Source organism: Seriola aureovittata, chromosome 21 (assembly GCF_021018895.1).
Source record: "Seriola aureovittata isolate HTS-2021-v1 ecotype China chromosome 21, ASM2101889v1, whole genome shotgun sequence".
Taxonomy (NCBI): domain Eukaryota; kingdom Metazoa; phylum Chordata; class Actinopteri; order Carangiformes; family Carangidae; genus Seriola; species Seriola aureovittata.
This window is the reverse complement of record NC_079384.1, coordinates 20,323,111-20,346,997: the sequence shown is the minus strand read 5'-3', so window position 1 is coordinate 20,346,997 and position 23,887 is coordinate 20,323,111. Positions and strand designations below refer to the sequence as shown.

Genomic DNA, 23,887 nt, shown 5'->3' with positions numbered 1-23,887 from the left:
CAAATGTTTATGACTCGATCATTTGTTACTCAGGGTGGAGCCGATTATCTTTGCACCTTCTTTCCTGTGCTGCAGCAAGTGCTGGCATAGCTGCTGATTGCATAAGTCCTTTACTAAGAGTGTTTGGGATTCCAGGCATTTCTGGCCACACATTCTTATTCCCATATCTCATTGTTAAGCACTATGTTGTTGAGGGATGCCGGACATGCAGCAGCTCTGCTGGTCGAGCCGCCTTCCCTCGAGGTTGTTGTTGTTGTCGTGTTCAGGCAAGCTTTTGCACTTTTTTTTTTCCTCCAATGACTCCCCTCGCAGCTTAGATGGCTCGGTAGATATGCTGGGAATTTGATGACATCACTGAACCGTGGCATGAAGGATAACAAATGCTAACTGAGTGAAAGTGAAGGACGTTAATGGTGGTATTTAGGATGGCATATTGGACAGCAGAGACAACATTACTGGATGTGAATAGGTGAGAAGAGTCAATAAGCCAAGTGAATTCGCTATCAACAGTAAAAGCTACGTGTAATCTTATCTCGCTGGCAGATGAGCTCACTGTAGATCAAACAGTGTGACGAAAGAGAGACAGCATTCATTGCCATTTACTGTTGATTGCTCTTCTACTGCCAAGCTAAAATTCCTGGGAAAATCTATATCTGAGAGTAGAACGGGGCTGAAACTGGCCCGATCTGGTCTGTTTCCACGTCACTCACTTCTGGCCTGCCATTGTTCCCCTGATCAACCTGGAACTAACAGGTACTTCCCTGTCACAATAACAATCCACAATCTTGGCAATGTAAATGAAGCCTTTGTGTGCATGCTGCGTACTGTATACACGGATTTACATTGTTTTATGCCAAATGAGTTATTTGCCAAGAAACATTGTGTTGTCAAATTGTTGCTTTTCCCCTTACAACATGGCAAACTTGAAAAATTCCACGCAGTAATAACAGAGGGAAAACACCCATGACTTGAACAGAGTCTTGGGAAGTTTTTTTTTTTTTTTTTTTTTTTTTTCTTTGTCCAAGACAAGTTTAGGTGGAACTTTTGTGAAAGCACACACAAACACAAGTCACAGCTGAGGCTTGTATTTAGGGCTGCTACTAATGATTATTTTCATTATCTTGATTCATTGTTTTATCTGAAAGGAGACCCAAGGTGATCTATTTCAAACCCAAAGCTCTTCAGTCTAGTTTTATATATGACAAAGAAAATCCTGTCATGTGAGAACCTGGAACTATTTCAAATAAGATGTTCTGTTCAGTTAGTTGTTGCAGCTGTAGTTGTTGTTGTTGTTGTTGTTGTTGTTGTTGTTGTTGTATGCATCTTGTAGTGTAGGATGTCTTGTGAGAGACTGTAGTGTCTATGGGTCAGGTGGGAGTCTGTTGTTACCTCCGCCATGAAGGTTAAGTTTTCACCCCTTTCTGTTTATTTGTCAGCAGGATTGCACAAAAAGTCCTGAGCCGATTTGCACCAAATGTGGTGGAGGGATGGATCATGGGCCAGAGAAGAACCCGTTAAATGTTGGTTCTGATTCAGTTAAAGGGGCAGATCCAGAATATTTTTTTTACTTTCATTAACATTGCGAAATACGACTTTTTTTTTGTTGTTGACATTTTCATCTATTTCTCAGGAAGTAATGTTCAGATCTTAATGTAAAGAAATCGATGTATTTATGGTGTTTATGTATGACTTTGTACAATTTGGTCTATCATCTACTGAATGCCATTGTAGTTTGAATTTTTTCTACACTTGTATGAATTCCTGAGTTAAAGATTGATACCAAAATTATATGCTATACTGTTTTTGATGCCATAGTGCGAGAAATATAAACATGTTTTCCTAAAAGATTATTTCTAATGAATTAATTGTTAGTTGCAGCACTAGTATGAAGTTGGTTTTGCTTTTTCTGGGATTTTTTTCTAATAAGAAAACTGAAGAAACCAGTGTTATGTTACCTAAAAACAGCTAACGCTAATGCTATAATAACATAGGATATGAGCCCTACATATCAGACGTGCTTCTCGGTTGGGAAGCTGTGGCGCTGTCAAATACATGGCGTTCCTGCAGTGTAGAGAGTTTGATGTCACCGTTTTGCAATGTACAACGATGTACAACTGTCAGAAAAAGATGGCAGCAGCAATAAAAGGAATTTTAATTCTGATGGTTTGGAGAACTCGAAACCGGTTCTTGATACTGAGTTTAGGTTACCAAACCCCGGATAGTCCATCTCTGTCCGTGTGCTCCGTGTCTCCTGCTGCAGAAGCACGACCCCTGCTCCGTGACCTGCCCTCAGAGTTACAAACACACCCGTTCTATACAAATGGCTGTATGGTGATCAGGTACTCCACTCATTTAAAAGTGCTACATGGCATTGTGAGCTCAGCTTGTTGAATATTCAGTTGCTTCTACTTCTTGGCCACAACCAGACTGTACAGCATTCAGAGACGGGGCAGAGGACGTTAATCTAACTGTCTGAATCGACAGCCTTAAACATCAGTGCAGTTCACATAATTGTGATGTTCATTCCCAGCCTTGGCCTCTGACAAGTCACTGGTGTAGAAATAACTCGTGGGTGTGTTTAGTGGTCGGGTAATTTGTGCTCTAATGTCTGTTAAGTTACTTGGAAAAGCCACAATTAATCAGGTTGGAGAGAAACATGTGGGATTAGGACGTCTGAAGGCTGCACAGAAACTTTCACATGACACTCAGCATGTGTTGAGGGCTGTTTCTGATGATGATGACCCCCCCCCCCCCCCCCCCCCCCCCATGCTTTCAGCCACTGGCCGTTGGCTTCACTGTTTACATCTATGCATATGTGAGGGTTGTAATCCTACTCTCATTTTCCATCAGCAGATTCCCCTCATCGCCCTCAGAATCTGTCAAGTAAGCATGGTTCACAGCTTTGAGCGCCGTCTCAGACCATTTTACACATCTTGTTCAAGGCGGGAATGTTCTGTGTGAAAGGTACAAACACTGAATGGGGGGGGCATTGTTGTTCTGTGGTGATGGTAGTAATTGTCACTGTAATTTCTTAATAGTTTGTCTTATTACTTTAATACCAACAGATTAGCTAGAAGTTAGCTTTTTTTTTCTTTACAATGAGACTTTTAATTTCAGTTTGAATTAAGTTTTACCTCTGCACCATCAAAATAGAATTGAATTAACTTATAATTTAACATGCCATATTGAACACACTGGGGTCTGCACTAGGATGATACATTTCTCAAATATAGACCAAAACTCTGCTGTTAAATTATTAATTTTGATAAACCCAGGACTGAGTTCAGCAGGGTAGAAGATAATATCTACGGCCTAATGTTTTGGAACATAAATATTATTTACCTACAAAACAGAAAACCCCAGAATCTAAAATGTCAAATATTGTCAGAAGACGAAAATCAAAATTTCATGTATGAATAGCGACATACAGTAGATACAAACATACAAGGGATGTCATGAGAACTGATACTTTGGTACCAAGCTGATGCCAGAACTCTGAAACCAAGACAGTGCTTGTTTTTCCACAGAAGCACAGGTATTGTTGATGTCATAGGTACTGGAGGTGTGATTCCTCTGGGACTAACTAGGGCAGCATGATAACCCTACAAGAAGGAAGCAGACACAGTAAACAATAACGACAACACATGGAATGGTGGCGGCATGTGTGGGTGCAAAATGTTATTGTCTGTGAATTGCATCAGCTGGCGTCTGTTGTAGCAACGCTCCGTACACAAGGTTCACAAAGGCTAACGTTGGCATGAGCGCTCACAACAGTCGTAGGGTGCACTCATATCTGCTCAGTCCGTCAGTTTGGTTTCAGTCTCTGAATTTGGTACGGAGAATTGTGGAATTTCAACGGTCGTGATACCGACTGAAAAGACAACTTACAGGTGTGACATAAAATATCAGAAATATGTTAAAACACTGAGTGTTATTGCAGCAGAGTGTGATGCCAAAAATGTCCTTCACCTAGAGAGAAAAAAAACAGCGGAAAAACTAGTTGGAAAATGTTGTCTTCAGTTCAGTTTGAGACCAGGAACTACTGAGTCCAGGCAGCCTGATGTGCCAGTTCTCTGTAACAGAGCAGTGTTGACTGTTTTAGGAAGCTGGAACTGGAAATGTGTGACGTAGCCCCGCAGTGAGTCAAGGCAGCACTGCTGATATGAGTGTATAATTTGGACCAAGGCAAATGAGCTGGTTCAGATGGAAAACGGTGACTCATGGTCCAGGCCTTTGTCACAGACTTGTGACACTGTGGACTTTATGTCTGGCTGCAGTTATGAGTTTTCCCGTCGGTCTGTCTGAAACCTTCTGCTCTGAGCTGCCTTCTTTTCAGTGTCACCTGACACTCAACTATGAGTGAAGAAGCCAGTGAGCTGAGAGCAGAGATACAGCACTGACACTAAGGCTCAGAGGCCTGTGTGCGGCTCTGTGGTTGAACTTTTCCTTCATCCAGTGGCATTCCCTCAGGAAGAGCAGGGCAGGCAGTGTTTGACCAGTTAAAGCTAAACATAGACATCAATTAGAACGACACTGAAGTGGGTGCGACATCTCTCAGAGCAGCGTTCTGTCCTATAAAGGATCTGATTTTTGCCTGTTTACATCCATCTAGTTTACTTCCCCGTGATTCAGCTTTGATCATTTTACACATGCAGCAGTAGCAAGTAAATGAGCAAATTACACTGATTTATTATCTCTTGTGTGGAACCTGCAGTATGTTTGAGACATTTAAGACAGCATATTGTTACGCAAGTAGTGTTGGCTCCTTTTAAGGGATAGATATACATATGTTGTGTGTAGGGTGTGGTTTAGAGAGAGAGAGAGCGGGTGTGTGATTGTGAGGCTGACAACCAGAGCAGAGAGGTAGAAGTTAGCATTATAGCTGCGAATGTAACAGTGCAATGTGTGTGAGCTTCAGGCTGTTTGTCAGTAGATAAATGCTACAACTCCTCAAGACCCAAACCAAGTCAAGTTCCTGCATCTTGCCGACTTCTGGAACAGAACTCAGTCGTGTCCCCCCCCCCCCCCCCCCCCCCCCCCCCCCCCCCCCCCCCCCCCCTGTGCTTCCTGACTACGGCTCAGCCTGTCTATCTGTAAAAGTCACCACACACCACTGCCTTCATGTGACGGAGATTAGCAAGTCTGTGTGATGTGGAGCTTGTAGCCGCCAGTTTACCACTGATCAATGTTGTCTGCTCCTTCATTCTTGTTCGGGCTTTCCTGTTAGTTGATTTTTCCTTTCATTGTCTCCCTCTTCCCCCTTTTCTACTCCTCTCTTTCTCTGAAAGGCCTCTATGGAAACCGCCTTTATGTGTGGCAGGTGTTTAGGAGGGTGTGTGTGTGTGTTGGTTCACAGATGACTGACTGAAGTGCCTGTAGAATTCCTTTCTCTCACCCATCAGTCTTGTTAGAGAAAACACAGTCAGCTACCTGAGGCTCCATAGATTCCAGGCTGTGGTCCCACTTTCCACTGAGTCTTGGTATCAGGGTGTTGAGGTGGACTTACAGAAAGGACCGTAACAAGTCAGCTGGGAGTCACGCTCAATTCAAATGATCCTAATACCCAAAATTGCCTAAACAGAAAATATATGAAGATTGTCCATTCGTGGTGTTTACACTGTGTTATTTGGATGACAAGCTCAAGGTTTATTCCGCAGGTTTACATGGTAATGCCACTAAGTGCTAATAGGTGCTTACCACTGAGGAAGTATGAACCGGAGGATTTACCTTTTTTAACACATTGTTTCTTTTCTCCCCTCCCCAATCTTTTCCTTCGTCTTCCTGCCTCCTCTGCCTCCGCCTCCTCTCTCCTCCGTGCAGCGTGCGTCAGTGAGCCTGCAGGCTCCACACTGGTGCTGAGGCAGGATGAAGAGGTTCAGGCGACACGGCCAGGAGTCCCAGAGAGATCGACTCAAACAGGAGCTCTTCCAGTTCAACAAGGCAAGTGAACCCTGACGCAGCACACAGGTCTGAACTGAACATGCAGGCCAAGACGCATCACAACAGGTGACAGGAAAATGAGCATTTAAGTAATTAATCAACCACGAGTAATTGGAAAAAGTATTTCTATGCACTGATGTAACCTGGCTACTGTAAGAAACTGTTCATACTACAGGAGCCTGGTTCACGTAACGAACTGTAGTGAAGGTCTGCGTGGGACCTGAAGTCCTGATGCAGACTGACAGGCACACTCACACATCTCTAAAATGTCTGTATTGAACAAATAGTGAAATGTGTTGGACTTGTAGAGGCTTCTTTATCTTAGTATCAGTCAGACTTTGGATGAAATCTTTTTAAATATAAGGATGCATGACTTATTTTCCCTGTCTGTAGTCGTTGTCATGTGTACTTATAAAAAGCTGAATAGAAACCTGCTTACCAAAATACATGGCAGAGAAATCCTCGTTCTCCATGAGACATTTACACAGGGAAACAGGTTTCTCTGATCCACTACCCCCAATTACAGTAATAAGGTTTCTTGTTTACATGACATCAGCTTACTGGAGATATATGTATACTTGGTCATAACAATATTTTGGTATAAAGTCTCGATTTGAAGCCATGTCATTATGTGCTAATACAAACTCAAAACTTCCTGTAAGCATTTCAAATTAAAAGTGTTTCAGTGCACTGACAACCATTATTTGTTAAGGAGGCTTTTATTGCTGTGCTGATGTGCTGCAGTAAGCGTAATGTCTCATTTTCGGTTGCTGGTGTTTCTGATTTTGGCTGATGTGGCGGCCCGCCAGGATTTCTCCCGGTGCTGCTGATGGTCAGTCCGACTGTGGAGCAGTCTGTGCACTAAACAACAATAAATCACAAATGGATTGTCACTGTCAGTGCTCATGTTGCATTTTGACATTATTTCCCATTTAAATATCGAAGTCTATTAAACAAGTGTTTTGGCATGTTCAATCCATTGTGGTGAAAGGGGCATTTAATTCTGGCATGTTAAATTAGATTAACTTTATTAATCCCACAACTGGGAAATTCATTTTAAATTATCTTCACATCCCCCATGTGTCTGCGTGAGGAAAGGTCAAGCCACATGGGGAAGGTTTAAACCTTGTCTATGTTGTACCAAATTCCCTCTTTGTATCTCTCCAGACATTGTTTCTTTGTTGAATGTCATAGTGACACAAAGACTATTAAGACTATTAATACACTAAACAAAAATAAAAATGCAGCACTTTTGTTTTTACTCCCATTTATCATGAGTTGAAATAAAAGATCTAAGATTTTTTTTTTCTGCACACACAGAGGGTTTATTTCTCTTCCATCTTCTTGACCAATGTGTTCAAATCCATATTAGTGAACACTTCTACTTTGCCAAGATGCTGATTACACAGCGTGTGCTGCACAGGTGTGCACTGGGCTGGTCACAATAAGAGGCCACTTTAAAATGTGCAGTTATCACACAAAACAATTTCACAGATGTTGCACATTTTGAGGTAGCGTGCATTTGGCAAGCTGAATGTCCACCACAACTGTTGCCCATGAAGTGAATGACCAGTACATCATTGCTCACTCACACGCATTTAAACACATTGAGGAAAGTGAAGAACAATTAAGAGAAATAAACTGTGTGTGTGTGTGTGTGTGTGTGTGTGTGTGTGCAGCTTGACTTTAGAATGTATTTTTGCACAAAACTAGGTCTGGATTTTATCTCACGTGGACACCTGACTATTGAGGAGTTGAAAAAATGTGAATCTATCCTTTTAATAATAATTCAGGTGATATGATTTAATGTGAGCTGTGTGTAATGGTTATGTTGTAATGACAAGCTGCGTTTGCCTTGTTGGAGGACCACGCCAATGCACACATGCTTCAAACAGGAAACTGCCCTTGTTTGCTCTTCACCAAGCGGTCAACAGCCTGGTGGAGCAGACAGGTACTGATATACAAACTGGTGATTAAGTAGATGCGGGAGTAGAAATCAGGCTTGTGCACGTGCGCAGAGTTTCACAACGATTCAAGTTTATAAAACAGAACCTGTGCATATTTCTGTCTTTGTGCAGACAGATGCTTTAATGAATCTGGCCCCTGGAGAATATTAAACATTCAGCAGTAAGGAGTGAAAAGAACCGGCTTGAGTAAAAACGTCAGTAGGTCAATAAAAAGTGCCAATGTAGCATCACAGGAATAAAGGTGTTCATTTAACGGACAGAGTAGATCAGCAACAGGATTCATATTTCTGTCCACCTTGTCATTGTTATCTGCAGCATGTTTGGTTCCATTGTCTCTGCTGTTACAGCTTGCTCTCAACCCCCCCTCCCCACTCTCTCTCTCTCCCTCTTCAGACAGTGGAGCATGGTTTCCCCCACCAGCCCAGCGCTCTGGGCTACAGTCCCTCCCTGCAGCTGCTGGCCATCGGCAACCGCTCCGGGGCCATCAAACTGTATCCTTCACTGTACCTGTGAGTAAATAACCGTCAGGGTGGAATCTGAGCGTCGTGTTTGAACTTGAGGGAGGCAGTGCTAATGAACGGCTGTGACGCAGCCAAATCCTCATCTGCAGTTCACGTTGGCACCTGGTTAAGGTATTTCATTTTCCCACGCATTGCTCAACGCCACCCGGCACTCTCAGACAGTGGAGTCTGTGTTGCCGTAGCCCTTTTTTTTAAACAATTATACTCATTGACAGTGCAGTGGAGCCAGTCGGTGCACTCTCCCCATTGACACAGAGACACACACTGGTTTGGATAACCACGGTAGCTTCTCTCATTAGGATAATCCTTTCATCCAATGCAATTGACTGTTCCCTGGATAAATAGAAATCTGTGAATGAATATGAGTCAACAGAGCAGCTTCTGTTCGTTGTGTGTAGCACACACATCATTTGATAATGTGACGCTTTAATCGATCTCCACAGGGACATTGTTGTTTCCCCACAATGAGGTCAGGATCAGATGCTGCAGCAGCTGGAGCAGCTTCAGTGGTTTGCTCATCGACACTTGAGCATCATGGGAAATTGACTTTCATATCTCATGTTGACAGACAGACTTTATTTTTAATCAGACTTTACTGATGAAAACATTTAGACATCCCTGCCAACTGACCGGTCAGCACGCTGGAAAAATTCTGTCATCATCCCAACAGGAAGTAAATAAGAGCACTGAGTTACAATAAATGACAAATAATAAAGAACAACAGACTTTTTGACTTAACATGATGAAGATCACGTTAAAGATATAAATGTTTTTATAAAACCATGTGTTAAAACAAGGATCTTAACTGTTACCACACTAACAGGAGGAAAATATCTAATTGCTCACCCTAAAATTACTATTTAAATTGAAATTTCTATTAGTTAAATCCATTAGTGGTCTATGTAGTTCTAAATAAGGTTGTATAAATTATATATAATTGGTTGTATAAAGTAAAACAATAAACTTATATTGTTTGCACATGAATAGAATAAGAAGTTGGCTTGAATATAAAGCTGACCTGTTAAGTTCAAATTAAAGGAGCTATTTGTAAGTTTTGTTACTGCTACATAGCTAACGTTAGCACTAACAGCTGTTTATTCACCAGTGGAGAAGAAACATTGAGTTCAGCAGCCAACAGCTGTCTCCAGAGGTTGAAACAAACGCCAATGTTAATTCTTCTCTTTATCAAGTCTTTTTCTTCTACTGAAGTTAGCATGCTAACCAGCTAGCCCTGTCTTGTCACATTCTGATGGCGACGTACTATAGCCTTCAATCTGCCCTGAAGACGTAGCTGCTCAGAGGACGTTTTATAACCTCTTTTCTTGTAAACGCGACAATGGCTGAAGCTCTTGTAAAGCGACAATCACCAACACCTGCTCCCAGCAAAAAACGAGAACATTCAAATGGTCCCTTCAATGAAGCTTTTACATTAGTGGTACAGACACCAGAATTCAGAGATTGTATTATTAAGCCTGTTTTTATTCTTTGCTTTCTTGCCGACTCATAAAAATCTGTCAGTTGAAACAGTTGAAATCATTCACCTGCTCAAACCTTCGCTTAATGCTGTACTGGGGGTCATTACTACCAGGACTATATATAACACAACTCTATAAAAACAATTAATCATCAGCCTGCTAATAACCAATCAGCTCGCTGGAAAAAAGAGTAAAATTACCTGTTTCTATAATAATTCTTTCAGAGATGGAAGAAACATTTTTGCACCATATGTTCACTCTGGGATTAAAACAATGGTTCAGATGAACAGACAGTAACGAACAGTTTATTGTAAGTAAAAGCGTCTATTGTGCTAAGTTAGGTTTGTGCAGGAATTCAACCCTTTCTTTTGTTAACATTTTCCTAGGCTCCTGTCTACCAGGTGTACATTAGATAACACTTTAACAGTTTAACAATGAATGAGTTGAAAGTAAACTATGTCATGAGACAAAGAAACCTGAGCCAGCTGATAACACAGTTAGTGTAAGAGAGACGTGCTGAACTGGCTTTGTGATCCAGACCCCTGGTGTCTTTATCACTTGTTGCGTGTGTGACTGAGTCTAATCACAAATCCAGTCTGTCCTTGACCAGTGGTCAGGTATGGAGCTCCAGGTGTGGAGTTCATGGGTCTACACGATGAGAACGCTGCCGTCACACAGGTGCACTTCCTCCCCCACCAGGTACAGTGAAAGCATCAACACACAACACACTGCCTGAAGTAGCCTGACCTGTTTATCTTAGAGCAATAAGAAAATGTTTTTCCCTGCCAACCACGTCTTGTGGCTCATGTTTAGGTTGAACTGGTGACTTTGCTGGATGACAACAGTCTGCACATGTGGACTTTAAGAGCCCACAAGGGACTGTCAGAGCTTCTGGAGATAGGACGCTTCATGCTCACGGGACCACCTGGGTAAAATCCACACACTCAGACATTTCCCTCTTTCTTGACCCTTTTCTACTGCAGGTACTTTTATTTAAGAGCTCGGGAATTGCCCTGCTCACTGTACTCACCTCGCTCCTCGTCTCCTCCTCAGTGCTCCCCCAAGTGTGACCAGAGTGACGGCAGTGCTGGCCCACTCCTCAGGGGAGCTGCTGCTGTTGGGGACAGAGGGAGGACATGTCTTCATCGTTGAAGTCCCCGGGTTCAGAGAGCTGGAGGAGAGGAACATTAGTCTGGACCAAGTCGCCAGCAGGTTGGAAAACACAGCACATCAACACACTGCACGTCATTTGTAGTTTTTAAAGTATATTTTTTGGGCTTTTGTGCCTTTATTGGACAGGATAGTAGAGACAGACAGGAAATGGGGAGGCAGAGAGAGGGGGAATGACATGCAGCAAAGGCCGTCCGATGCGGGACTCAAACCGGGGGAAAATGGCATAACTGCTGCTACATCATCACTATGTGTATTTATATTTGTAATGAAGATCATTTTGTGCAGATTTGCTCACATTTCACAAAGATTATAGTTAGAAATGTGAGTGTGTGACTGAGGTTGTCGGTCCATCCTTGTGTTGGTGCTAAGGATACACCAGGAGCCAATAAGAGACAAGAAGTGTAGAAATCAAACCCTACACTTACATGTTGCCACAGTACAGCAGCTGCTGGTGTCAGAGTGCAGAGCAGAACACGGCATCAAGCTGCAGTCTGTCTCTTTGTGCTGAACCACATATTTTTCCAGTCTAGTATGTGAGCATTTAATTACAGTGTTTCTGGTATCACAGCCGTGAGCAGTTAATGACAATAGGCTGCAAATCAACTGCATTTAGAGCAGAGCATTTATTATTACCGTGTGTGTGTGTGTGTGTGTGTGTGTGTGTGTGATCCCGCTGGTTCACCAGATTGCATTTGTGTGAAATAGGTTATTCATCACAGTAATTGAATCTGCAGAGCAGAACATGTTGATGTGTATTATGTGTAACAGGTCCTCTTTATAAAACACAAACTTGAATTTGCAGGATGTGGAGGAGCCACCAGATCATCTGCCTTTCTTTAAATCATTGTACACAGACAACACAGATTTCTTTACTACTCACTGTTGTGATGCTCTCAGTGCTTCAAATCTACTAAACTACCCCTGAACCAGATAATGGCATCACTTCCTCTGCTGCCATCCAGTGTGATCATTATTCCTCCGCGCTGGCGGCGGTTCAGAGCCGGAGGCATATTGTTTTCAGGTTGTCGGTCCATCTCATTCTCATGGACGTGGTATCTCAGTGTCAAATTTTGCACAAACGTTCACCTGGACTCAAGGAAGAACTAGTTTAGATTTTGGTGGTCAAAGGTCACGGTGACCTCACAAATCACTAAAGACTTCACGCAATAATTATGACAAAATTCCACGTGAATGGTTCATATTTTATAAGACTGGATAAACGGGGATGTAACCTGAAACTAGTCCGAGTGGAGGAGGAGGAAGTCTAACTTGTATTACTGAGCTGTGGCCAGGATGGTCAGGATGGGATGTTTAGACTTTTTACAGTTTGTTCAGTTAAATTCTGTCTTTTAAATAGTTTCTACATCAAGACAGATTTACAACCAGAAGCACAAAAACAACACAAGCTTACACTGATACTCTAATGATCCTTTTTGGTATCAGAGTCTCTGATGTTATCTTCCCTGTATTTCACATGGATTTGCCATAAACAATGTAAATGTGCACTGATCGTTCAGACTAAACACACAGAAAAAAACCCATCAGTCTGTCATCAACACACTGTGGCTCTGCCTCCCATCCCTCTGCAGATCAATAATGAGGTTGATGTTTTGCCTCCAGACTAATTCCTCCCTTCCCCCCGTGTTTACCCTCCCTCTCCGCCAGTGTACCAGATGACTACATTGGCCGCAGGAACCTAGAACACGTAGAAGCCTTACAGGAGAACCCAGTGAACCCAAACCAGGTTGTTATCGGCTATGGACGAGGTCTCATGGTCATCTGGGATCTGGAGAAACAGTGTGCCATCCAGCACATCCCTGCCACACAGGTAACAGGCCTGTCACCTGAGTGGAATCACGTGGAAAACTGCTGCTTATAACCAGGATGCTTAATGTTGACAGTTGCATTGTGTATTTTCCTAATGTAACCATAGCAACTGGAGAGCGTGTGGTGGACAGAGGACGGGAGCTACATTCTCAGTTCTCACAGTGACGGGAGTTACTGTCGATGGATGGTGGGAGCGGAGGATGTGAACGAGGAGGAGGAGAAGTCAGACATTCCCTACGGTGAGGAGAGAAGGCTTCTTTACTGTCAGACATGAAATGTGTTTTTACGGCGGCTGACGGCGGCTCGTCTCATTGCAGGACATTTCCCCTGCAAGGCCATTTCTAAAATAGTTCAGCTGCCGACAGAAGAAGGGTGAGTTCACTTTACTCACATTAATAAGTGACATTTTTTTTTTACATTTCTTCCCCTTCCATTGTTACACATTAATCTCAGAGCAAACTGGACTGAACTTGAACCTCTGTGTTTGTGTGCGTGTGCGTGTGTGTGTGTGTGTGTGTGTGTGTGTGTGTGTGTGTGTGTGTGTGTGTGTGTGTCTGTGTGTCTGTCTGTCTGTGTGTCTGTCTGTCTGTCTGTCTGTGTGTGTGTGTGTGTGTGTGTGTGTGTCTGTGTGTGTGTGTGTGCGTGTGTGTGTGTGTGTGTGTGTGTGTGTGTGTGTGTGTGTGTGTGTGTGTGTGTGTGTGTGTGTGTGTGTAGACCTCCATTCCTGCTGTTCAGTGGCGGCATGCCAAGGGCCAGTTATGGCGACAGACACTGTATCACAGTGATCCACAGTAAAACACAAGTGGCTCTGGACTTCACCTCCAGGATCATCGACTTCTTCGCCATCAGAGCCGGACCGCAGCACACAGGCAGGCGACACACACCAATACAACAGCTGACACGCGGCAAACACATTCTTAAGCACAGTTATAAAACTGCTTGTATAATCTATAGTTAATCTCCACCCAAAACCAAACTGCTTTGATTCTGAATTTTAGTAGCTGAACATGGGAAATTGTTTCCAAACAAAGAAGGTTTTCTTCTCTTTTTTTTGTTTTGTTTTTAGAAAATAAGTGGAATTACATGCATGTCAGTAACCTGTGCTTTCTGGAATAATCTGATCTTTTTTCAACAGTTTATACAATTAAACTTGTATAAACTTGTACAAAACTGTTTGTGTAAACAAGGTATGAGATCAGAGAAGCCTGGTTCCTCCACTTTTATACCCCATTAATACTTGGCAATAACATGCGATTTGTATCTGGATGTTATCTTTTAAGTAAAATGTCATGCAGGTGTAAATGCAAATGGCACGCATTGCAAGTGGAATGTGAAAGCATTGTGGTCCAGATGTGGTCTGGCTTGCATTGACATCATCTGGAGGTGTAAGAACTGTCTGTTTATCATGACCACATTGTCGAGAGACATACCATGTAGACACACACAACAGTGTTTCCTGTTTTTAATATATATTCAAGAATTAGATTTCTGACCTGCTGGTGGTACAGACTGAAATGTGTCCATGTCTCAGAACCTGTCCGGTACTGAAAGCTGGCGTTGAAGATTTACACTCCTCTTCACTGATTCTTCGAGCGGTCAGATCATATAGCTGATTTTCAACTGTATTTTATTTATTCAAAGTTCATGTGTTGTTACTTGTATTTAAGCAGCATTTACCATTTAAGGCCGGATTGTTTTGTAATATAAAGTGTTTTTACTAAAGGGCCGCTCCACCTGTTTGAACCTTTATGGAGTTCTAACCCTAAATCTCTGGAGCACTCCTTCAACAACTGTTTTATTTTCAGTCAGGTGTCATAGCAGCACTACTATCAAAAGACTAGCCCCCATGACTTGTATGTGTACACAATGTGCGCATGATTTCCTGGTGTAACCTGATTTCTCCCAGCGACCTGGCTTATTGTGTGCATGTAAACCTACTGACTGAACTGCCACTATTGTCCTGGGGAGTGTGTAAACAGCCTGAAGTCATGCGTCATGATCTGTGCATGGACCATGCAGCTGTGTTTTGCAATGCAAAATGTCATAACAGACATTTAGTTTGTGCTCACCTTTGGTGTTGCTTTTTGTGTGTAACTACTGTTTTCATTGTGCTCTGTTCATGTGCAGGAGACCCCAGTGCGCTGGTGGTCCTGGTGGAGGAGGAGCTGGTAGTGATTGACCTGCAGACGGAGGGGTGGCCGGTCATTCAGACACCGTACCTGGTTCCCCTCCACAGCTCGGCCATCACCTGCTCCCACCACATCTCCGCCATCCCCCTCAAACTGTGGGAGAGGGTCATCGCTGCCGGGGACCTGCAGAACACACACTACTCCAAAAAGGTTGGGGCAGAAGTCAAAGTGTTCTGTTGAAAAATAATAGAGGAGTTTGCTGTAAAGAATTTGTAAGCAGCTACTCTGTTTAATGTTGTTCACCATTTGTGATTTGCAGTTGCTTTTATTTTATTACAAGGTGTTTCAAAATAAACATTTGAAACTAAGATTATTGAAAGTAAGTTATTTCAAACGTTGAGTGAAACTGAAACTGAAATTGTTTTACATTTTATTGAATGTCTGACAGAAGTCTTGTTTTCGTTTGCACGTTGGCTTCACTGGGACGTGGTTGATGCTGCAAATGTAGTTTATAATGTTTATAATGTCTAAGTCCAGAATCTCACTTGCCTCAAATAATGGTAAATCTTCTTCAGCCATACGTTAACGATGATAGAAGCGCCTTACACTTCCATCTCAGTAAATGGAAAATTGACCTCAGTAGAAATGGATTTTGTTCTCCAACAATCAGCCTGTTTAACACCGTGTCACAGTGACAGTACAACCAAAGGTATAAAGAAATCCACATTTTGATTGGCTAACAAACAGCCGGTGCTTTTGTACCTTTTTTAAAGCTACAATAATGTCAAACAGGGAACACATTCCAAATGAAGCTGAAATTGTAAAGTACATTGGGCCGACAGCTACAATATAATGGTAACACTGCTGGGAAACATCTGCATGGAAAAAAAAAAACAAACTATGTGGCTGTAAAGAATCTCCTGCAGAGCTGTTAATCATATATGGTATGCAGCATTCTGACTGTGGACACACTGCTTCATTTCTGGCTGGACAGTTGGCATTAAGTCGTATTATTGTTAAACTTTCATTTCCCCTCTCTCCACGCAGCCATGGCCAATCACAGGAGGCAAGAACCTGGCCGCAGACCCTCCACAGAGAGACCTGCTGCTCACAGGGTCAGTGCAGCTGAACCTTAAAAATATCTATCGGAACATTTCTGTGACAGACTGTTAATCATTTTAACAATAATGTGTGTGTGTGTGTGTGTGCGTGTATGTGTGTGTGTGTAGGCACGAGGATGGGACAGTGTGTTTCTGGGACGCCTCAGGAGTCTGTCTGTATCCCATGTACAAGCTGAGCACAGCTGGAGTGTTCCACACCGACGCCGACCCCAACGACAACATGAACCAAGGAACCGAAGGAGAGTGGCCGCCGTTCAGAAAGGTGTGTGTTTGTGATACAGACGATCCAAAATGAATGAAAACACCCAAACTCTACAAACCTGCAGTGGAGAAGCCTGTGAAAACAGTCTTCTGTGTTTCTGGAGGAGCTTTGTCAAGTGTGAGAAAATAACCTCTTATCAGTTATAGAAGATCAGAACAGCTGCATTATGGGAAAGTTAGGATTCAATGTTTTTGGAGCTTGACTTCTTCCCAGGACTAAAAGTCAAGATTTACCAGCTTCTATTGATCTGTCTTTCTTTTTTCTTTTTTTTTTTTTTTCTTTTCATCTGTCTTTGCAAACTCCTCAACTTCATGGTTGTGAAATGCTGGTTTTCTGCTAAATTAAATTTTTGATCATGTGTCGTCCAGGTCGGCTGTTTTGACCCGTACAGCGACGACCCGAGGCTCGGCATTCAGAAGATCCACCTTTGTAAATACAGTGGTTACCTGACTGTGGCTGGCACAGCTGGACAGGTGAGATGATGGTTAATCGTTTGGCGACATTGGATAACAATAATAAGTAAATAAGTCATTTAAAAAACTAAATGACATATATACACACACACACACACACACACTACTGGTCAAAACTTTTAGAACACCTCCATTTTCTGTTACTGAAAACACTATAATGTCTCAGTGTTTGAAATGTAAGCACAGAACAAATTAATAACAAAGATTTTTTTTAAGTGTGTTGCACTTACACTGAAATGTCAATCATAACGGAAAAAATGGTGGTGTTGGCTTAGGACAAATATATGTGTAATGTAGGTAATTTCAAGGTGTTCACTCTCTCAGTGTTGTGACTATAAGCTTGTTTCAGTTAAAGGCCAAGTTCTCTCTGAAGTTGAGGTAAATGGTCACAATTTGTGTATTAACAAGTAAATATACACAAATTGATCGTTTCTTTTTAGCTTCAGTAGAGTCAGAGAAATATAATGAAGGTTTATATGCCTGACCTTTAGATGAAGTAGAGGGAACTTAAATTTCTCTGTTGTTTCCTCCACCCTCTGATATGTGCATGTCCATTTAAGGGTAGTAGAGTATGAAAAATCAGCCTGGTGCAGATTCTGGAGATTTTATTGTCCATAAAAACCCAAACTATGAAGATCCCCAGCACAGTAAAACAAACACAGGCAGAGCTGAGAGGTTGTAGAGGTCAGGCGCGGCCAGGACTATATTGGGCAATAACAATGACCATCACAGTCACACAGTTCTGTGACTGTATATGTTAAGTCCCACCACACACGCCTGGTTTAATACCAGAGTACTTACTTGTACTGTGTCCTGTGTTCACCTCTGCAGATCCTGGTGCTGGAGCTGAACGACGAGGCAGCGGAGCAGACTGTGGAGGCTAAAGTCGTGGACCTGCTGCAGGGCCAGGAGGGATTCCGCTGGAAGGTAATCAGTGTTGGACTGCCAACACAAATACATTACTCCTCACTGAGCCATTTAACACTCATTCATCACTCCCTGAGAGCTGTGATTTCTCACAGTACTGTTACAATACTTTCCTGATGCACCCCTTGTGTAACGACACAACAACTTTAACAATGACATTTGTTACACGCCGTTTTCTCGTTGAAAAAAAGGGCCACACTCGGCTGGATGTGCGAGAGGAGCCGGTCCTGTTTCCTCCAGGCTTCCAGCCCTTCGCCGTGGTCCAGTGCCAGCCTCCTGCTGTGGTCACCGCCCTCACCCTGCACTCAGAGTGGAAGCTGGTAGCTTTCGGCACCAGCCACGGTTTCGGCCTCTATGACTACCAACAGAAGAACAACGTCCTCATCAAGTAAGGAGACGCAGAGAATTACTGTGTTTGAACTTTGAGTGTGTTGATTCATTACTTATCTCCACCCAGCAGACCCAATAGAGCCTGTGTGTTGCAAGTTTGACCAGAAGATGTTTTCTGTTTGTCCCTTGTGAATCTGTTCAGCTTCCCCAGCCTGTGGGGAACATGTTTGACTCACTGTTAGCTGCAGAACCAGACTCTGAATCAACACAATGTCCTCTTGTGATGCCGGTGTTGACAGTAGCTCTAGTTCTGGTTTTATTTAAAGGGTAGGAAGGTGGTTGGCAAAATGCTTCAACTAAAGAAAGGCACTTGATGCGGTGCAAACCTCATCCGAGGTCCAACAATCCTTACGTTTGTCCAGCTCAAGATCCAAACATCACTTCCTGAGAAATCGACAGAATGTTGGGGAAAAAAATGTCATGCATGTTAAAAAAAAAAGTGATTCAAAAACTCCACCAAAATTTACTTTAATTATTCCCTGGCCCACACCCCATCCCTCCATCACGTCTGGGGCAAATCAGTTCAGGACTTTTTTTGTGTAATCCTGCTGACAGACAAACAAACAAACAAACAAACAAACAACTGGTGAAAACACTGCTGTTGACCTCCTTGACGGTGGTAGCCGTCCATCATCATCTCCTGTGATCTCTCTGGTGTCTCTATAAGTCAGAACAAGTCATCCCCAGTAAAACTAACCACAAACAACTGAACACAGCAAATGAAACAAAAACACTGATTTTTGAGTTTTGTTTTCTCGCTGGAGCAGAGAACTGTATTTTCCTTCAACACCACATAATTGCAGTTTTTAGGTGTTTGGCTCAAGAAGCACAGAATCATAAATGTCAATGTGCCAGTTTAAAATAGACTGTAGAAGCAGCTTTCAGCTTTTTGGCTTATGACCCCTTTTAAACAAAGACATGCCCACTCACAAAACGCTGTTTACCTGAACCCCACAGCCTGAATTTGCCTTCACACCCGGGTCAAATGACTCCGCAGTAGACGCAGGTGTTTATTGGCTCTGGCTCCGATCGGCAGTGATGTAAACACAACACCCGGGTGAACCTGCTGTGAACTCACCTGTCACCTGTCCGGCACAGTGCTGTTACACCACCTGCAGCTACACTGCGCTCAGGGGTGAAAGAGTGAGCTGCTGCTTCGAAATAAGTTGCACGGCAGCTAACAACTCACTCTCTCCCCCCTGCATCTGTGTGTGTGCGCTTACACTGTGTGTGTAAAAGGAGTCGATCACCTTTTTTTTTTTAGCAGGTTTACCCACATTTAAATATCCTGCTTCTACCTGCTAGTTTTGGTTTCAAAAGGGTAAAACAGTTAAATGAGTATTTCCTGTGTTCCCCTCTGCTCTCTAGGTGCACCCTAAACCCCAGTGACCAGCTTGCCATGGAGGGTCCTCTGTCCAGGGTGAAGAGCATAAAGAAATCCCTCCGACAGTCCTTCAGGAGAATCAGACGCAGCAGAGTCTCGCTGAGGAAACATCACGTCAACAACGCTGCGAAGGTATTCCCATATCCAGCGCTAACCCTGACTCCTCATCATGTAGAACAGAGAGAAACCTTCATCACTCTGTTCCCTCTGAGCAGCTTCAGGACGCGAATGCTCGTCTGGAGGCTGAGCTGGCGGAAATGGAGCTGGCTCCCGTCCAGAGGAAGATCGAGGCTCGCTCCTCCGACGACTCCTTCACCGGTCTCGTGCGGACGCTCTACTTTGCCGACACCTTCCTCTCAGACAGTGAGTTCACCTCCAAACTCTGAATGAAGCCCATAACAAAAACTTTCCTTACTTTACAGATTTTTCACACGTGTCTCCTCCATTTTTCTCGCAGGTTCACATAACTCACCCTCCCTATGGGCAGGAACAAACGGTGGCTCTGTGTTTGCGTACATGCTCCGCCTTCCTCCTGTGGAGCACAGAGCAGACGAACCTGTCACAGCACAGCCGGGTAAGAAACCGTTTGGGGAAGTTTGTGTGTTTCATTGTGGACTGTTCCTCTCATCTCTGTCCTGTTGTAACGTCCCTCCTCTCCTCTCTGTCTCCGCCCACCTGGATCCAGCCAAGGAGATCCAGCTGATGCACCGGGCTCCTGTTGTTGGTATAGTGGTGCTGGACGGTCACGGCGCTCCTCTCCCCGAGCCCCTGGAGGTGGCTCACGACCTGGCTCGCTCCCCTGACATGCAGGGATCACACCACCTCCTAGTCATATCTGAGGAGCAGTTTAAGGTCAGGATCTCTCACTCTCGCTCTCTCTCTCTCTCTCACTCTCTGTCAATCTCTCACTCTCTGTCACTCTCACTCTCTCTCTCACTCTAACTCTCTGTCACTCTCACTCTCTCTCTCTCTCACTCTCACACACACAAAAACACACACACATTCTCTCTGATATGAGGTTAAAATAACTAACAAACTTACCTGCAATATAATGAAATATATTTTGGTAGAAATATATTTTTAATATCATGATAGATACTTTGGTGATTATCTTTTGGGATCATTTACCAGAACAAATTCTAATGCAGCGTTTCAACTTAAGGAGGCAGGTAGGTTCATGTTGTCTACAGTAGAATCAAACAGAAACTCCAATAATCATTATATTTATTCAAATCTGTGAGGATCTTGAGGAAATTTAGAAGATTTAGGACTTATAAAAACATTTTATTATGAGAATTTTAATTTGTGATCCAAGAAAGGATTTATAAAAAATTACACTTCATTTAGAGCAGATTTCTGTCACATTGTAAAGGAGTTTTCTCTCACACACACAACACACACACACACTGATCAGCTGACTCTGTTGTTGTGGGCTCAGGTTTTCACCCTGCCTAAGGTCAGCGCTAAGATGAAGCTGAAGCTGACGGCCATGGACGGCTCCAGAGTACGGAGGGTGGGCGTCGCCTGGTTCGGCAGCAGTCGGTCGGAGGACTACGGCGAAAGCGGCCTCCTGGTTCTGACCAATCAGGGCGACGTCCACGTGGTGTCGCTGCCTGGGGTCAAGATGCAGGTTCAGTACCCCTGCATCCGCCGAGAGGACGTGAGCGGCATCGCCTCCTGTGTCTTCACCAAGCACGGCCAGGGTAAAGACACGCCCACTCGCACATCTGTACCTCTTTACTCGGTTTTAAATTCATTTCCTAGCCTTCAGTCGTTACCTCTAGCATCTACATCTAACCTAAACTTAATCCTCAAACACGTCTTTGAAGAAGTGAGGACCAAACATTATATATTGACAAAAAAAAAGTCAGATTTCTCCTCTCAAATATTTATGTACGAGAAACACACACAGGCCTGTGGTTTCACTGTGGCAAACTGGCACTAACGCCATATGAAACCTCGACTGTGTTTTCTCATCATGCACAGAAACATCTGTGAGAAACAGCTGGAGGACAAGTCTGTTCCTGTGTTGTCTGGAGGCCGCACACAGGCACCATAATATTGTACTGATACTACATGATAAAGATATTAAACTCATGTATGTTATAAGATATACCAGCAAATCAAATATATTGATGCTGGGAGTTACTTGCAGGAATGTTGTACAGATGACAAAGAGGATGATGATGATGATGATGATGATTAGTAATTTTTTTTTTTTTTTAATAATATGGCACTTGTTGTTTCCCAACAGTTTATTATTTAATTTTGAATAGAGTCCAGCTGAATGATATGAATGTTGTTCCTCATATAGCAGCTTTCAACGGGTTGAATGAGTCTCCTAATGAGATACTGAGACAGCAGAAACATTTTCTTATTCTCAGCTAATGAACTGAGAGTTTGTCCTGTGCGTGCGTGCGTACGTGCGTGCGTGTTGACCTCTGTTAAACTGATTAGAGTATTGATGTCAGCAGCTGAGATGGAAAGTAGTGGGGACAAATCACATAGTGTTGTTTGCACACACCACACACACTGCTGTGAAACTAGAGGCCTTAAATGATCCTCACCCAGTTCAGGCTAGTTGCTGTAATCCTGTCTAAACAAGAAGAATACAGAGTGTTTTAAATGAGTTGTTCTTCCTAACCTCCTGTCGTCTCCTTCAGGCTTCTACTTGATCTCTCCCTCTGAGTTTGAACGGTTCTCCTTGTCCACCCGCTTCGTGGTGGAGCCTCGCTGTCTGGTCGAGGTTCCTCTTCATCCAGGCACCTCCAACCAACGCAGGCCACTGCGAGATGGAGCTTCATCTGCTCATGGGTACACACACACACACACACACACACACACACACACACACACACACACACACACACACACAGAGTTTTATTGTTATTATTTATATTTTACTGTGGATAGTTTTATTTCCTGACAGCACTCATGAGTCTCTCTCTTCTCTGTCCTCGTAGAAATTCCAGACAGGACAGCGAGGACGCAGGTAAAGTGTCTTTCAGAAGCTCGCCATCATACTCAAACATGCATGTGCCATTGGCTGAGGGAACACTACACGTCCAGATGTAGCGTTCTGTTTGATGTTGGTCAAATCTGTGCTTGTGCTAATGTGCCGTCTGTCTGTTTTTACACACATCTTGTTTGTGGCTGACTGTACTGACGTGACCTTTGCCTGCTGCCCGTGTGTTCCAGAAAGCGCAGCTAGACGTGTTATGGAGCATGCTTTGCTGAATGATGAGAGTGAGTACTCGGAGACAGAGGAGAGAATGTATTAAACATATGAAGTGAACATATGTTACTGTATTTGATGCCTTCAGTGTGGTTGTATTTGCACCATGTGCCGCCTCTCCTAACTGTTTCGTCAGCTTCCTGCTCCCGTTGTCATCAGACAAAACCCACATCAGCAAGTTGGCAACTACAGCAATGATTACCAAACATCATCCCATGTCCTCATGCATGATTTGTTACAATGTCCTTTTGAACGCAGCCAGCTGTGTCCTGATGTGACTCAACAGCGGCTGCAGGTCTCATATGAAGTGTTAGACCACTGGTTAGTTACAGCGATGTTGTGTTTTCTTACAGAAGTGCTGCAGGAGATCCAGAAGTCACTAGAAGGTGATCAGACGTAAGTATCAGCCACAGATGATACAAACACTGTTTTGAGTTTATCGGGCTCCACTGACATTTTCTTCATTTCATTTTCTGAAAATCCAAAAGGCTGATGGGAACAGGAAACGTTTAATACTGGTGATAATTATTTGACAGAAAATATGAACTCAAGCTTCACTTACCAGCTTTTGCCAGGTTTTAAATTGATAGTTGGGGTTATTTGACGTGGGGTTGTGTGAGGTACTTATCTACAGTCAGTGTGTTACCTGCAGTAGATTCAGATCAGCTTCCAGTTTAGAGAAGCAGCACGAGCTCCAGTACAGAAGCTGAGTGATGAGCTGCTGATCTGCAAAACTGTGTTTTAGCCACTTAAAAAAATGTCCACAGAAAAAAGCTAATATCAGCTGGAGTGTAGCTTTATTTTGAATATTTTCTGTGCTTTATCTTGTTGTGAAACAGCACTTTCCCAGAACTACAGTTTGTGAACCGCTGAACTACTGTATTACTGCACAGATCAGCTGTTTTGAGTCAGGTAGAGCAAAGCGTAGGTGAACTTGTGCGTAGGAATACAGTCGTCTAACAGTTGAGAAAATGTAGTTCTAAAGGAAAGGGCTGTTTGACAGCGAGATAAAGTGCTGGAAATATTCAAAATAAAGCTACACTTCAACTGATGTTAGTTGAGT

At 43.2% G+C, this 23,887-nt stretch overlaps 1 protein-coding gene across 1 annotated transcript in view; it reads left to right on the top strand.

Moving 5' to 3' along the window:
- The window catches only part of llgl2 (LLGL scribble cell polarity complex component 2), a 33,943-nt gene that overhangs the window by 6,898 nt on the left and 3,158 nt on the right, over positions 1–23,887 (top strand). Inside the window, exons 2-25 of the mRNA XM_056366214.1 lie at positions 5,821–5,940; positions 8,301–8,398; positions 10,521–10,602; positions 10,717–10,832; positions 10,957–11,115; positions 12,742–12,904; positions 13,010–13,142; positions 13,221–13,275; positions 13,618–13,772; positions 15,031–15,242; positions 16,080–16,147; positions 16,262–16,415; positions 16,784–16,888; positions 17,720–17,815; positions 18,007–18,203; positions 19,574–19,721; positions 19,805–19,952; positions 20,047–20,163; positions 20,275–20,441; positions 21,028–21,292; positions 22,253–22,403; positions 22,553–22,581; positions 22,788–22,835; positions 23,178–23,220. Of these exons, the coding sequence (XP_056222189.1) occupies positions 5,866–5,940; positions 8,301–8,398; positions 10,521–10,602; positions 10,717–10,832; positions 10,957–11,115; positions 12,742–12,904; positions 13,010–13,142; positions 13,221–13,275; positions 13,618–13,772; positions 15,031–15,242; positions 16,080–16,147; positions 16,262–16,415; positions 16,784–16,888; positions 17,720–17,815; positions 18,007–18,203; positions 19,574–19,721; positions 19,805–19,952; positions 20,047–20,163; positions 20,275–20,441; positions 21,028–21,292; positions 22,253–22,403; positions 22,553–22,581; positions 22,788–22,835; positions 23,178–23,220 (2,984 nt within the window). The 5' untranslated portion in view covers positions 5,821–5,865. The remainder of the gene's footprint in view (positions 1–5,820; positions 5,941–8,300; positions 8,399–10,520; positions 10,603–10,716; positions 10,833–10,956; positions 11,116–12,741; positions 12,905–13,009; positions 13,143–13,220; positions 13,276–13,617; positions 13,773–15,030; positions 15,243–16,079; positions 16,148–16,261; positions 16,416–16,783; positions 16,889–17,719; positions 17,816–18,006; positions 18,204–19,573; positions 19,722–19,804; positions 19,953–20,046; positions 20,164–20,274; positions 20,442–21,027; positions 21,293–22,252; positions 22,404–22,552; positions 22,582–22,787; positions 22,836–23,177; positions 23,221–23,887) is intronic.